This window comes from Stylophora pistillata, chromosome 8, assembly GCF_964205215.1.
Source record: "Stylophora pistillata chromosome 8, jaStyPist1.2, whole genome shotgun sequence".
Classification (NCBI taxonomy): Eukaryota; Metazoa; Cnidaria; class Anthozoa; order Scleractinia; family Pocilloporidae; genus Stylophora; species Stylophora pistillata.
The window spans coordinates 13,543,924-13,560,102 of NC_142526.1; the positions used below are offsets into that span (position 1 = coordinate 13,543,924).

A 16,179-nucleotide genomic window follows, 5' to 3' on the forward strand; every position below is an offset into this window, starting at 1 on the left:
GGTTTCACAGGCATGACTCTGAGAATGGGCACTATTTTGAACTTTACCAATTTTAACCCCTTTCAACTCAAAGATATCATTATTATGTATAGTCTGAAAATAATGTACTAAGCTATTCAGTGATGATACTTCAAGCAGCACACATGTACCTTGAGAATGGCTTCTACCATAAATATCCCTTGCATGAGAATCGAATATTTTCAAGCCAACATTGCCTTCCCAATAGATGGCTACTGCAGCATATTCTATTGCCAAGACAAAATTGTTGAAATTTTCGGATATAAGTGATTGATAGGCTCTATCTAAGGAGGTACAGTACTTGTATCCTTCTATTGTAGCTTCTTGATAAATAACTATGTCCAGTGTAACTTTCAATGTATTGAAGTTCATAGTCAGTCTCGAACACATTTAAAAGTGTGGGTAATTCTGTCTGCATTAAAAATGATTGTCTGGCTAACTAGGACAAACTTGAATACAATTGATTTCCACTATTGATTATTGACACCAGATCATTAGCAGAATTGATTCCTTGTTTGTTATTGTAAATCAAAGAGCATAATCTGATTGCAACACATTGTCCTGAATTTTGTCCAAATACCAACTCATTAGTTTGGCTATATGGTGCCGTTATTCAGTTTTGCTAGGGTTAATGTACATTGGAGTAGGACAAGGGTTTTTCTCTATATCTGAACTCAGTTGAAATTTACAATAGTTTGATACGTGTGTCTGACTCTTACAAAGACACGTGGGTCTATTACAAGAAAACATTGATAAATACCGACCTGCTAATTATCCTTTGATACACCCTCAGACCAATTCAACAAATACTTCTTCTCATGTGGTGTAACTTTATTTAATCTTATCCTCTTCGTATTAAGCTTACAAACATTCTATGTAACTCTTCTAACCTTCACATAACGACTTAACCAAGAGGAATCCAGCATACGAATACGCTCAAAAACAAATCCTTCAGTTTTCTGCCCTTTCTTCTGAGACGTTTCAGAGCAGCTTCTTGTATTCTTCAGGGCTATCGATCACGTCTAAATACACGGTTGTGTTTACATGCAAACATAATATGAGATAGCTCGTTTGTTATAGCAGGTTTCCCTTGATATTCCTCGATAGAAGGTTCACTTGTAAAGGATCGCTCAAGAATTTATCTCTCGTAAAGTTTGCGGACCGACCCGTTCCCAAAACGCTCCACAAGTTTTAGTGTGGGTCTACTGATAACGGTGTGTGACTTTTTATGTATATTGAGCGTAATAGCCATCGAATTTCTTTCGCGTACATCGAGCAAGGAATAGAGTGCCGAAGTGTGACGTCATGTTACCATGGTAGCATTTTTGCTGGATCTAAACACTATTTGGCGTCTTTCGTTACATCTCATCATAAAATGGGCCAATGCTTCGTTCCCGACTGCAATCATCAGTCAGAAAGTCACAATTGCAGCTTTTACCGTTTCCCCAAAGATCCTGCTCAAAGAAGTTAATGGATTTCTCTAATAAGGTAGGTTGATTTTTGGTACAATGACCACCATGATGCACGGCCACGTGTCGGTTATAGTTACGCGGAAGATGGTTTTATTTAACCACTCAAAAGTGCACTGACCTGTGGATTATACCTTTGAAAGACCTCTAGAGAGAAAAAAAGCTTTTTTTTACGTTATGATTAAAGTTTAAAACCTTCGTTTTCTCTCTCCAGACGAGCTGATCGTGAACCTGGCAAAGGCGCTCGAGTTTGTAGTTGTCATTTCCGAGGAAGTAAAGAAGAAGGCCCCGAGGTCTTTTCCTGGAATAAAGACAAACTATTTGAATCTCGAAATGCTCCAAAAAGGAAAAAGCAAAGAACTGAAGTCCCAGAGACAACGACTATCGAGCAGATCCTTTCAGAATCTTCGACGAAGAGCAACCAGAACGAGCCTTGCGAGCTCAGTTGCGAGGAGATGCAAATGAAATGCACTACTTTGCAGACTGAAAATATCCTGCTACAAGCAGAGCTAGGGACATTAAAGACCCAAGTATCCGAGTTGAAAGAAAAAGAAAGCTACTTAAAAAGAAACTACAGCTCTTTTAACATGGATTCAAAGGTAATCAACATGGAAACTGGCCTCCCAAACAAAGAAATGTTCCACATTGTTGTCGAATATGCCGAAAGATACCGCAACGATATTGTTTACGTGTGTGGCTGGAAAGTAGACAAGATATCTTTTGAAGATCAAATATTGATAACATTGATGAAGATTAGACATAATTATCATAACTTACATTTAGCTGAACTTTTTAGTTGCAGTACTGCTACAATAGCGAATATTGTGACAACATTTATCCATGTTTTGCACCAAATTCTATATGAAGATCAAATGGAGATAGCTGTTCCATCCAGACAAAAAAACAAAACTTCACTTCCAGGCTCATTTAGCTTATTTGGAGACTGTCGTATGGTAATAGATTGCACCGATATCGAGGTTGCTACACCTAAGCTTATGAGTGACCAAAAATTGACATATTCAACGTACAGGGGTATGAATTCTTTTAAGACAATTGTTGGTGTGGCACCCAACGCGGTTATAACTTATGTAAGTAAACTTTTCCCTGGCTCAGTATCAGATAAAGTAACGGTTCAAAAGTCAGGAATATTAAAGCATTTTGTTGCTGGGGATATTATACTTGCGGATAAAGGGTTTTTGATAAATGATATTGTTCCTAATGGTGTATATGTGAACATTCCCCCATTCTTGAACAATGGAAAATTTACAGAAAGTGAAGTTAAGTTAACAAAGAGCATTGCAAAATGTCGTATACACGTAGAACGTGCTAATGCTAGATTGAAGAACTATAAAATTTTAAATTTTGTGCCACCATACTTGCGATCCCTCTCTGGTAAGATTATACAGCTATGTGGTGCTTTAGTTAATTTACAAAACCCATTAATTAAGGAAACCAATGACACTGTTGACTTTGATTAGTCATTTTAATTGAAATATTGATCATCTTACATCAGTTTACTAAGGCCTGGTATACATTGGCATTGTCTGATCATAGTTAATCAATTAACTGTATTCTGATACAAAGAGTGGACAGGTGTTGTGTGATCTGTGAAAAGCTTGTAACCCTATTTTACTTGCTCATGATACAAGGAATCATGATACACAACTTAATGACAAACTATTTATTTCTGATCAGTATTCCTGCCACCACACCCTTATGCTAGTCTTATTATGAATTCAGATAACCAACTGTATTCAAATACGATTACAATGAATCTATCATTTTTGCTTCCCAGTTATAAACAGCTGACCCTGGACTTGATGCCAGTAGTGGTGGGATTGTTTTAAACAATAGCCAGCATCTCTCTTTACTAAACAGAACTTAGGGTCTTTAACAGCCTCCTCAATTGTTGAATTGCGATGTGTGTAAGGGCATTTGACTTCAATGATCGCATTGTCATCAACAAGTCCATCTGGTGATGCACCCAAAACACCAGACTTGTGTAGCCAAAGGCCACAATCCTTTACTACTTTCATTGTTAATTTGGTGAAGGCCTTTATTCCTTCTTTCTCGTTAACGACACCCCATCGAACAGCCTGCACTCGAGAGATGTCGTATTCTCCAAGAACACGCTTGATAAGGGAAGGAGTGACTCTTTTTGCTTCAAGAACTGGACCAAAATTGCTAGCAGTCAAACGTCCTTTTCTCACCACATGCCACTCTCCACATTCACGTTGCTCTTTCGTGATCTCACAGACTGATTTCACTTGCTGCTCACTTACTTTCAATTTTTCCAACAAGAAATTTGTATCAAGTCCGCTTTCAACAAACTCTCTCGATAAAATGATTTCTTCGACTGTGGAGATCGGCAGACGATTCTCTTTGTCAGGTTCGGGGCTCAAAAGCCATAACATTCCTGTGAACTCGCCGTATCTCTTCAGCTTGTTCCGTAGCCATTCTCTGTCCTCATCTGTAGTTTTTCGTTTTAGGACTTTAGTTTCTTTGGGTGGATACAGATCTTCTACCGTTTTAACCACCTCGGATGCCTTTTGTTTCTTCCACTGACATTCGATGTCAGTTCTACTTAAGTTGTGGTAGCCATGAAGGAACAGAGCTACAGCGTGACTACACTTTGAACCGCCACGAGGGCACTCGCATTCTGTGGAACGTATTTCGTTTTCTTGAAGATATATCTGCGAAGGAAAGAGAAAAAGAAATATAAGCTTACTTTTCAAGATTTCCTTTAAACGAAGATTCGAAATCACTTAATTTAAATAAGTTTTGGTTTGGCGATGTTAACGGATAGACATCGAGTAATAGAAATTTTACACTTACTGTGACTTTATACGTCGTACTTTTCATGCTCGCTTGCACTGACCCTCTGATAATTCCATCACAATAGCAAAAAGATAGAACGTGTCCAGATTGGTAATGGTTTTCGCCACGGTTTAAAGATTTAGGCTCATCTGAGAAGTATTTTGCGAACGATGTTATCGACAACGCCGCCATGTTAAACACATGTGAGTTTGTTTAGATCCAGCAGAAATGCAACCATGGAAACGTGACGTCAGGGCTTCGGTACTCTATTGTCCACGAAGGCAGCCATTGCTTTAAACCGTGCGCTCTAGAGTTCATTCTACGCATGCGCATAGTTCTCACGCATGCGCATAGTTTTCACGCATGCGCTGTGGTGGGACTGCGTTTTGTGACTGAACGGAAGAAAAAATCAAAGCCGAATTTATACCTCGGGTGTTTCCTTCGGAAAGCTAGATTAATAAGCATTTATTCTGCAGGATTCCCATCAACTACCTAGTGGTCAACTTGGCGGTCTCAGACATCTTATTCGCGATATTCATAGCACCAAATCATATTCTGAAAAAAACATTCATCCATCCAGACGAAGCCATCGGATCAATGCTGTGTATAATTCTCACAGGTGGTAATGCAGCATGGATTGGAGCAGCCTCGTCCTCTTTGACTCTTTTTGCCATATCAATTGAACGCTTCTGCGCTGTCACAAGTGTTGTTGGTTGCAATGCAATACTTACCATGGGGAAAGTAAAGGTTTGTGAACAGAATTATATGTAACACACAGGCGACAAAATAATAAGGTCTGATGTCCAGTTCGTGTTCCTCCGATTTGTCCTTAACGGACAAATTAGTTGGGAAACGTCCCTGTTCATAATGAGTATGCAGGTGTCTAACCCTCTATGGGTTAATTTCAGGTTGTTATTCCCGTTTGTTGGATCATTCCCGGTTAGCTCAATGTATAGAGCGCTGGACTGTTGTGCGGGAGGTCGATAGTTCGAGCCCCGGCCGGACCAACACTCAGGGTCTTAAAATGATTGAGAAGAATTTGCTACCTTTCTATAACATCAAGAAATGGTTAGATATTCTAGTGGTCTCGGATAGGGACGAATAAATGGAGGTCCCGTCTCCTGCAGGGTTGGGGTAGGAGACGTTAATTTCCCACCCACGAGATTACTGAGTGATGGATGTCCTTCCCTGGGGTGGGATGTGTTGGAGGGTGGACTAGCACGAATGGTTCCTATGTTCCTTTCTAGTCCGACTCCACTGCAAAACTTGATGCAGTAAAAATGGACTAAATTGAATTGAATTAAATTGGAGCGCTTTTTAGCATACCAATCTTCCTGGTTACAACGTTTGATAAAACAACTGGCTACTGTAAATGGAACTGGCACGAGCGGTGGAAGGGTACGCTATACGAAACAATATGGCTGGTACTTTTGGCTCTAATTCCTCTGTTAGTGATGACTGTTGTTTATTCAAAACTTGTTTACATGTTGTGGTTCAAATGAAACGAGTAGAATGAACTCACCTATCAACGAAAGGTAAGACTTTGGGTTAAAATGATCAGATGTTAGATTTCTCAGTTGCCTTCTAGACCAATTAGAATCATTGGTGCGATACAATGCTACTCTTTAGTTGGCAAATGATAATGATAATAATAATAATAATAATAATAATAATAATAGTTAGTTAGTTAGTGCTGTAATATCATTGGAAAACAGGGTATGATTTATACCATTAGGCAAAAAATAATGCTAGTAGCACTCAGGAAAGGCTCACCATCACTACAATTGAGTTATTATGACGACTGGGTAGGTTTGGCAAAGTTTATTTCTGATCCTGAGGGTCTCCTAGGAGCTCAACAGCCTGTCAGGCCAAAAGCCACTGCCCTTTAAGTTTGCTTTTGCTCTTTCAGGGAGTCCTAAAGGTGCGGAAGCGAGTCACACTGAGTATGATCACTGTCAGCGCCATATTTGGAGCTTGCTGGGTCACAGATCGCTGATTTACATCTTGAACTACCTTGAAATCTTCATCTTTGGCTCAGTCTCAGACGTTGTCTCTCACACCTTGATCATGTTGAACTCTGCCATCAACCCTTATATTTATGCTCTGCTGGATGAGCGTTTCAGGCAAAAGCTCAGGTTATTGTGCTCTGCTAACTGCGCATCCAGGGTACATAGCTCAAGCTAGCCTGGGATTGCGTGTATTACCAAAAGCTCCATCGAGGAGACACTTTGGGGGTTTCATAGAGTAAAACATAGTGATTGGATGAGAAACTGAAGCTCATAAGGAAGAGAAAAGCTATGTAGATAAGTAACTACACGTTTAATGCCACAAACCGAATGCATATTTCATTTATTTGCCATGTGGACTTGTATTTAGATGTAAAGATTTTTAGGTGTCTGTGATTCGACTGAAAATAATTAATTAATATAAACATCTAAGTACAAAATAAAACAACAACAAAAACAACGACAAAAAAAATAAGCAAATATAAATAGAAATTAAACGAACTCAATTTGTGGCGTAACCAGGTCCGGCAGTAAAACTCTTAAAATAGAGCAACAGGCGCTAGCCAAGAACTAAAGGAAGGACTGACTTGGTTGAACTCAATTGGTTATGGAAACTATCCAAAAAAAACAACGCGTATACTGGCGAAAATAAATAGCTAACGGCGTTACATAATTCGTACACGCAAAAACGCGAACTTAATTGAATAGAAACAGACTATTACAATAATACAGCGCTGTAAAGAAAAATAATATAAAATAATTTCGAATTTGCTAAACATTAAATAGAAATGCGACCTGTACTTGCTACAAGCTTAAGGTAAAACTGATAAAACACCAGTCAGTCCCAGAAGCCCGTTATTTTAAATAGGAAAATATATAACGAGTGGTGGTGACCGTATAAGGAGGAAAGTTTGGACGAGGTGGTTCCCTAATGTTTGATCCACGTCCCTTTACAAAATGTTTCGGGTTTGTCAGTTTAATTTCTCATGAGTTGTAAAATTAACAAAATTGTTTAAGGGGTAACTTAGGATGGTTTTAGAAGAAATTAAGTGAAACAACGACACAAGTTTCAAAGATAAAATCGGACAATATTAAAAATCGGCTCGTATTCCACGTTATTTCTGAAAATTATCATTGCACTGAACTGCCAACAAAGTCAAGTTTCAACATGCGCTATAAAATCAATTTGCATTACGGTCGATTGCGGTTGAAACATTGTATGATTTCATCATCATCATCATTTTTTATTTTCCTTATTTTAACAATAAAAATATTTAATTACAACGATAACAGTTAGAAGGCAAAGAGACCCAAGAAGCCAACAGGCTTATGGGAGAGCGACTTCACTTACAATAATAAATCAAGTAAAGAAAAAGTGCTGCGAATATGCGGCTTGGCCAATTCAGTGATTATTTAAGGTGGCTCGTACCAGTTTTCTAGCGCGGGGAACAGGTCACTCTTGCGTGACGCGTGCGTGAGAAACCTGTGAAAGAAGCGCGAGTCAAAGATGAAAATTCAAAACAAAGATGGCGGCGCGTGGAATTTTTTCTACTTTTGTGAGAATTTTACCTAAGAGCTTGTATTTGATGTGTTGAGCGGCTACTGAGAATGCAGGAGATAGAAACTAAGATAAAGAAGACAATTTTCGGAGAAGTAAAGGTTGCTTCACTTCACATTTAAAAGAAATATTCAACCGATATGAAATCTTGCAACGGCGAAAAAAGAAGAACTCATGTGAAGGATAATCTACCTGAAGTGGAAGAAGACTTTGAAACTTAAAGGAAAATAGTATGATATAGCCAGAAGTCGTGTGTAGGATTTCTAAGATGAGCCCGGGAGGCTGTCTTTGACAGCTGTTTAATGATTTTCTTAATTAGCAGTAAACGTCTGTAAACATCAGATCGTAGGCGCGCGCGCGTGCACACGCAATTGTCAGCGGTAACTATAACAGATCATGAGCAAATGTCCAGAATCCAGGCCCCGGTTGTTCGAAGGATAGATAACGCTATACACTGGATAAATCTCTATCCGGTGGATAGCACAGTACGTTTTGGTAACACATCCGCTGGATATCGATTTATCCGTTGGATAGCGTTATCCGCCCTTTGAACAACTGGGGCCAGATTTTTAAATGCGCAAGAACGCGCGTGGAAATTGCTAAACTCACGAAAGCTATTGCATGAAAACAAGTCCGTTGACCCCTTCTTTTTATTGTTCCAATATGATAATAACGTCGAGAGGAATCATCAGAAAAAAACTAGAAAATTCTACGGAAGGAAATTTGCGATGTCTGAAAATTGCCTTTTTTCTAGATTTTCTGAAATTCCGCTCCGTAGAATTTTTTAAAAATCTTTGTGCATTTTCTTTTTCAAGTGCAAAAAGCAATCACTGAAAAAAATCATGGGGTCACCGGGTTAGTTTTCGAATTATTTAAGCCACAAGCTAAAGAATGCGTCTGATTAAGCCTATGAAAGCATTGCCATGGAAACTGCTAGTGACGAAATGACACCTATTTTTGGATAACTAATGATTATATAAACAACAACAAACATATGAAACATATGTGTGAACTGCGGTTATGAGACGTATATGAGAACGATCCTTCGCAGTAAAGCACTATTTGAGCAATAGTGAAAATCAGACCTGAAAAAAATTTCAGGCCTGTACGGGACTCGAACCACTGACCTCTGCGATACTAGTGCAGCGCTCTACCAATTGAGCTAACAAGCCAACTGGGAGCAGGCCATCAAATTAATTCGACATAAACCCGTAGATGATAAATCAAACAACAACAAACATATGAAACATATGTGTGAACTGCGGTTATGAGACGTATATGAGAACGATCCTTCGCAGTAAAGCACTATTTGAGCAATAGTGAAAATCAGACCTGAAAAAAAAAAAAATTTCAGGCCTGTACGGGACTCGAACCACTGACCTCTGCGATACTAGTGCAGCGCTCTACCAATTGAGCTAACAAGCCAACTGGGAGCAGGCCATCAAATTAATTCGATATAAACCCGTAGTTTGATTTATCATCTACGGGTTTATATCGAATTAATTTGATGGCCTGCTCCCAGTTGGCTTGTTAGCTCAATTGGTAGAGCGCTGCACTAGTATCGCAGAGGTCAGTGGTTCGAGTCCCGTACAGGCCTGAAATTTTTTTCAGGTCTGATTTTCACTATTGCTCAAATAGTGCTTTACTGCGAAGGATCGTTCTCATATACGTAATGATTATATAATTCAACTCCGTAAAAGTGTTCAACTGGCCTTGGTCAGTCTTTCTGTTGTATTCTTTCAAAGTTACAAACCAGCAAAAGACGAAAACCGGTACGAGCCACCTTAAGTAAAAACTCTTGCAATTTTGTTTTAAAGCTGAGAAAGTTTGACGAACGAGTGGATGAAATAGGGAGGGAGTTCCAAATTTTAGGACCTTGGTAGAGAATTGTAAATTGCTTGACATTTGTACGGCACAAATGCGTTCGATAATTACTGGCTGTTCTGGTACCATACTTGGCTATTCCTTACAAAAAGATCGAGAAGCAATGGGGGCAATAAGTTATTTTTGAAATAAAACATAAGTTTGGCGATTTCAAACGTATTGACTCGGAAAATACCTAAAATTCCTAGTTTGGAGAATAAAGGAGCAGAATGGGCTCGATAGTCTGAGTTGGTGATAGCCCGCCCAGCTCGCTTTTGCAAATAATAAATTCTGTTTAAGTTAGATAAGTATGTGGACGACCAGAAGGAGTTACAATAGATAATATAAGAATAAACTAAGGTGTAGTACAAAGTTAGTTTGGTTGCAGAGGCCTCTATATAAGGCCTATAAAGCGAGACCTATATATAATACATATTGATTTAGCGATTTGTTTACATACATAGCTGATATGGTGTTTCCAGGTGAGATGATTGTCAATATGGACCCCAAGGAATTTAGTTACATTAGATTGTTGTAGGGGTTTACCTCCAAAGGAGAGAGAAAGACTGGAGTTAAATCAGTCTTCTGTCTGGGTTTAAAAATGATGTAGTTAGTTTTCTTTATATTAACTGAAAGCTTGTTACATTTTAGCCAAACGTCAATGTTTTGGAGTTCATCATTAAGTATTGATTCTAAGCAATTTAGATTTGAGTGAGAATAAAAGATACTGGTGTCATCAGCGAAAAGTAGAGGTTCTGATAATTCAGAGGCATTAGGGAGGTAGTTAATGTATAGAATAAACAATAGTGGGCCTAAAATCGAACCTTGAGGGACACCACACTTGTGGACACGAAGAAAGGAAAAACTAAGAGCTGATCGAAATGAAGGAATCGATGTTAACCTAATGGACTCCGATACTCTAGCCCGAATTTTACCGAGACGCCTATACAAAATAGATTTAAACAAAGCTAAATTATAGGAAAAAAAACTAATGGAATATAAATCACAGAATGCGAAAGAATGCGAAAAACAAAAAGAAAAATGCGTGTACAAAACACGAAAAATTTAATTGGGAACGTAAAAAAAAAAAGAAATCAGTGCGTGGTAATGCCGCAGTAACAATCGTCGCGATGTTGCATGCTTATTATGAGATCATAGAGCTGACCAAACCTTGTAATGTACTAGCTTTAAGACTTTTGTTCTTCATACTATTGGCTGACTTTTTCTTCTAGGTTACAGTGAACAAAGATTCGCAGAATGATTTAAGATATCCTGAAAAAAGGTTTTCAAAAGAACATCGAGAAAGTGAAGACGAGGGCTTCAGTTAAAGTTACTTGAACTTTATTTTTATTTAGACACGGTAAATCTATCAGATAAAATAATAATATTATTACAATCTATTATTACAGTTACAATCTATTTTAATCTATATAAACATGATCTAAAATTTAAAAGTAAAATAGAAAAAAATAAAGAAATTCTGCTTTACATAGATGCCGTGTGTGTTTTGTCGATTCAGAGGAAGAAATTGCGACAACCATTTCGGAAGGATTGAAGTGATTTTGCTTGCCGCAATGCAGGGGACAAGCTATTCCAGATAACCGCACCGTTATAGCTAAAGCTATTTTTCAGGAAATTGGTGCGAGGCAATGGAACAGCTAGTTTGTTTTCAGAGTTCCTTAGATTATATGGAGGATCATATTTAGTGAAAAGAGAACCAAGATAGTCGGGCGCAAGACCATGTATAGATTTATAGACCATGGTGGTTAAAATTTATTGTATGTATGTATGCGATGGGGAACTCGTGTTATATTTACAATATAAAACAGTTTTCTCTAGCCCGTTGGTGCTGCAATTTTTATCATTTGTTTACTTAATTTAAATTTTGATATTTATTTCATGTTTGATACTTCCGTAACTTCGTAAAAGACGATAGAATCAAAATAAAATTGAAACTTATGAGAATAGTTTTTTAAAGTCTTGCGTCAGCATGGCTCATGCAGCTATGAGCAGTTATTTTGTTATATCATTTGATTTTGTTTTTACACACATCAAAATCCCTTTATCCATTCAAATTTTAATGTTAGTTCAACGGATACAAGAAAATATACTGATGATGGCATAAATCATACCAAAAACATGTTTTTAAAAAGTTATTATCGAGAGGTTGAAATTTATATTTAACTTAAGATCCGGTCCATGATCCATTCGTGATCCTGTCCGTGATTCGATCTAGGTTGTGTTGACGCCGAAACAGATGTTTTCCTTATCATCGCAAATGAATTCAACAGTAGATTTTAGTTTGTTAATCACCTGGGCGTGCAGTCAGTTCCATAGGAGTTTGGAAATATTCAGCATTGAATCACAGCAATTCATTTTCATATAGCTTTCGAAATAGAAACATGGCTGGTTGGTTTCGCTTCCCAAGGAGTAAAGAAGAAGAGACCAGTCTACTGTCGGAAGCCACTTCGAAAGCAACACAATACAACGCTAAAGGGGTCATTCTCGGTGTAAAAACCTGACGAGGTTTTCTTTGTTTCATGTGGTATTGTTTTGATGTACGCTATTGTTTATAATGTTTTTTGTCTTTTGTTCTACGTCACTCGTGAGCTTCACAAGTTTTTACACTGAGGATGAGCCCACTAAATGGGGAAGAAAAGTCTCCGAGGAATGGCAGCAGCGGTGGCGAAATACGTGTGCAAAGTTAAAAGTTGTTGTAGTGGCCGATCTGAATATGCGAAGATGTTCAAGATCTGACCGCTCCACCAAAGCATATGTCGCCAAATACGCTAAACTTTTGGTTGAACAAGTTCGTTTGTGAAGTTGCCAAGCAAAATGGAGAGCGTTATCCGCCCAATTCGCTCTATGGGTTAATTTGCCATTTAAGTGAGACGGCAGGAGCGGATGCATTAAATGTTCTCAACAAAGCTGAAAAGAGGCAAGTAAACTGTTACATGTTTTAAATTCGTTGTGTGGATGGCGTCTCAATTCTCTTTTTTCACATTACCCAAAATACCTTGCGCTTTGAGGGATAACTTTGGAGCCCGAGTTGCAAGCAAAATGGCGGCTCCAACTAAACAAATGGATTTAAAGCTACCAAATTGTTATAAAGATGCTTCTAAACTCACGAAACCAAGGCTTAAGGAAGTTTGTAGAGCCCTCTCTGTAGATTTTGAGAAAAATATCGGGAGGAAAGCGCTCGTAAACATTGTTTGCAACGCTTTAAATCTGTCAACATCATCCACGACCGCTACAAAGACCGAGAATCAGTCAGCTTGCTGGACTTTACCAACCATAGCTTATCTACAGAAGCAAAAAGAATGGAAGAAAGACTAAACAGGCATACCAATGCTCATGGATGAGTCAATGGTCAAGTCATATTTAATTGGAGCTGGTTATGAAGAGCAAACTGTGCGAAAGTATAAGACACTTCGTGCATGGGAGCACAAGCAAGATGTACATTCTGTCAAGTAAATCTGTGTTTTATGTTTGATTATAAAACAATGCAACTACACTTCAAATAAGACATAATAGCATGTCTGAGAAAATAAACCCGTCTTTAAATTAGAATATGCGAGTAGCGCGTGGAATCCATATAAACAGTGCAATGTCAATAAGATAGAGATGGTCCAACGACGTGCTGCAAGATTTGTCAATAATGATTACTCTCGTCACAGTAGTGTCTCTCAGATGATTAAATCACTAGGATGGGATTCTTTGGAACGTCGAAGACTGATAAATCAAACCTGCATGTTCTACAAAATCTATTGGGGCCTTGTTGGGATCTCGCTACCATCCGAGATAATGCAAGTTACCAGACCATCAAGGTACCCAAAATAGTGTACCATTCCAACAGCTTTGCACCCTGAATGACACAAAAATATTCCTTCTACCCCAGAACTTCCAGAACTTGGAACAATATGAACTTACCTCAAATCCCTAACTCTCTAGATGATTTTAAGACAGTAGAGCTTTTATTTATGCGGTGTATATTAATTTTAATTATTTATTTTAGAAATATTATTGTTTTATAATCAGTGTTATTATTTATGTTATTGTCATCACTATTTTAATACTTTTAAATATAGTTATAAGTTATATACTGTAAAAATTCCTAGCATAGTTTTAACTGTTTTAGGAGTAAACCTGTTAAAGCATTAAAGCATTAAATTGCAACATTTTAGATAAATTGAAACTTTGTCTTTATTCTGTCTCATTACAGTTTTGACTTTTTCTTTACTATTTTGTGCTTTAGAGTTCATTTGCTGCCCGATTTCCCAAATCTTTGGGCTCTTAGAGGAATCTGCAACCCGTCATTCTCAACTGATCAGGAGGAAAGCAAAGTGACGTATGTTGTACTGGAAACCCAATCAAGCAAACCAGTGTTTTGCCAATGCACATGCACAATTGGGTAAGCTGTATTTATTTAAAAAAATGTCAAATGAAATTGATTACTTAAATGTAGCATTTGTTTTCTAGGTTGAGAGGGGACTGTAGCCATGTGGGAGCTATTCTCTTTACCCTGTGTGATGTAGTAGCTGAGGGAAAACAGCATCTTCCACCTGACCCCACCTGTACTGATCTGCCTTGTTCATGGTCAGATCCTAAAGGTATCCTGAAAATTAACTTTAAAATATTGTGGATTATTATTCTATTATATGTTGGGATTTATTTTCTATTTTTCAAATGCATTTCTCTTTTGCCCATTTTACAGGTGCCAAAGTTGAACCTGTCATTGTAGAGGATATCAACTTTTATAAAGCCAAAGTAGGTAAAGAACCACCCACAAAGAAATTCCATCCATCTCCTTCTGTAACAGAAGGTTTCTATGGAACCACACAGCATGATAAAAGGACCATGGATGAATTAAAAATGAACTTAAAGAGAGACCTATTCTATGCAAATCATGGAAACCCCATGCCACCTATATTTTACATATTAGCCCAAAAAGATACTCTACCCCAATTACCATTACAGCAAGAATTGCCTGATTTCTTGCCAGTTGATGATCCACATTTGGCTTACAGTTTTAATGTGGACATTGAAGACGTCACTGAGCATGAGAATGATGTCAGAGAAATAGTAAGCCCTATCAAGTCAAATCCAGCTTCACTGCATGACATCACTTCAAAAGCTGATGCAATTATTGAAAAGCTCAGAGTACAAGACGATGATATCAAGAAGATTGAAAAGGCTACAAGGGATCAATCAAATTGTAAACAATGGTTTGTAGAAAGAACCCCTAGAATTACAGCTTCACAATGTAAACCAGCTCTCATGAAAGAGACAACTAGTCCCACTAAAGCTATGAGTGAAATCCTTGGCTATAACAACAAGATTCAAACTGGACACATGAGAAATGGCATTTGTTCTGAAGGGGAAATCATTAAACAATATATGAAAATAACAAATAACAAAGTACAAAAATCTGGCTTTTTTGTGTCAAAAAACTCATCCCTTCCAAGGAGCCTCTCCTGATGGATTGATAGATGATGATGGATCTATTGGGGTAAAGAAAATCCACTCACATTACAATGAGACATTGGAAGCAGCATTGAAAAGACTACACATTGTCAAAGATGTAGATGGACAACTTCTCCTCCAATGGCAGCTTGGATGATGGCCCTGGTTTGTTTCCTAACTGACAGTCGCGTAAAGCCATTTCAGATCCTCTCCAACATTTTTTTTTGTCCACACCAACAGCATTTAAATAGTTAAATAATGCTTTGAAGGTGTCATAGTTAGGGAGACTAGTCCAAAAATGAAATTTGTCATTGTCTAGCTTAATTTGATCCAGTAAAAGACATTTTGCACGTAGCTTTTGCTGTTCGTTCTCAAGTTCGACCACTTTGCTCTGCAAAGAAGTGAGCTCTTGCAAAATGTCATCGCTTAATTCTCTTGACTTGGGATCCACCTGCGACTTGCAGTAGTCATGCTCTTTCAATGGGTGTTCTATTGGTAAACAAGCTCCCCATATTTCATGATCATCAACAGATCTGAATGATTTTCTTGGTCGACCCCTACTTTCCCCCGATACCTGAGAAAATGATAAAAAGATATGTTGGAAATAATGTTTCAAGTATAAAAACTTAAACAAAAACACTTATCAAAGTCACCGTGAAGTACTTACACTGACTCGTTTGCGCTTTGGTTTTAGAGTTTCAATTGCAACGAAGTCATCTTTCTTTGTTTTTTGACTTGTTATGGTCTTTCGACTTTCAATTTCCTTCTCAGTGAACTCAGATATGGATGGATTGTAAGCCGAATGTGCAGGATCATCGGACTTCTCTCCTCCGACGAAGTGAGCTGAGCACAATCGAGTGTTGTCTGTTGGTGCAAAATCTTGTCGCGGCGAATTCTATTTAACCAAGCATTTCTTCGCTTAGACTCTTTCGGAATTCTGTAAAACTTGAGATTTGGGTTTCTTTTCCGATTATTTGAGTAGCTT

General features: G+C 38.0%; 2 protein-coding genes and 2 pseudogenes across 2 annotated transcripts; 3 read left to right on the forward strand and 1 right to left on the reverse strand.

Annotated features, from left to right (window-relative positions):
• Positions 1–3,265: 3,265 nt before the first annotated feature.
• LOC148725092 (uncharacterized) lies at positions 3,266–4,573 on the reverse strand. The gene is made up of 2 exons (XM_088731438.1): positions 4,323–4,573; positions 3,266–4,180 (listed from the first exon to the last, which is right to left on the reverse strand). The coding sequence occupies exons 1-2, from the start codon at positions 4,494–4,496 to the stop codon at positions 3,266–3,268; spliced, it is 1,089 nt and encodes a 362-aa protein (XP_088587564.1). The 5' UTR covers positions 4,497–4,573.
• Positions 4,574–4,648: 75 nt separating this feature from the next.
• Positions 4,649–11,059, forward strand: LOC148725093 (allatostatin-A receptor-like; annotated as a pseudogene).
• Positions 11,060–11,721: 662 nt separating this feature from the next.
• Positions 11,722–16,179, forward strand: part of LOC148725094 (uncharacterized) — a 5,111-nt pseudogene continuing 653 nt past the window's right edge.
• On the forward strand, positions 13,086–15,372 carry LOC111337053 (uncharacterized). Its single transcript, XM_088730258.1, has 4 exons — positions 13,086–13,201; positions 13,987–14,142; positions 14,211–14,341; positions 14,446–15,372. The coding sequence occupies exons 1-4, from the start codon at positions 13,086–13,088 to the stop codon at positions 15,207–15,209; spliced, it is 1,167 nt and encodes a 388-aa protein (XP_088586384.1). The 3' UTR covers positions 15,210–15,372.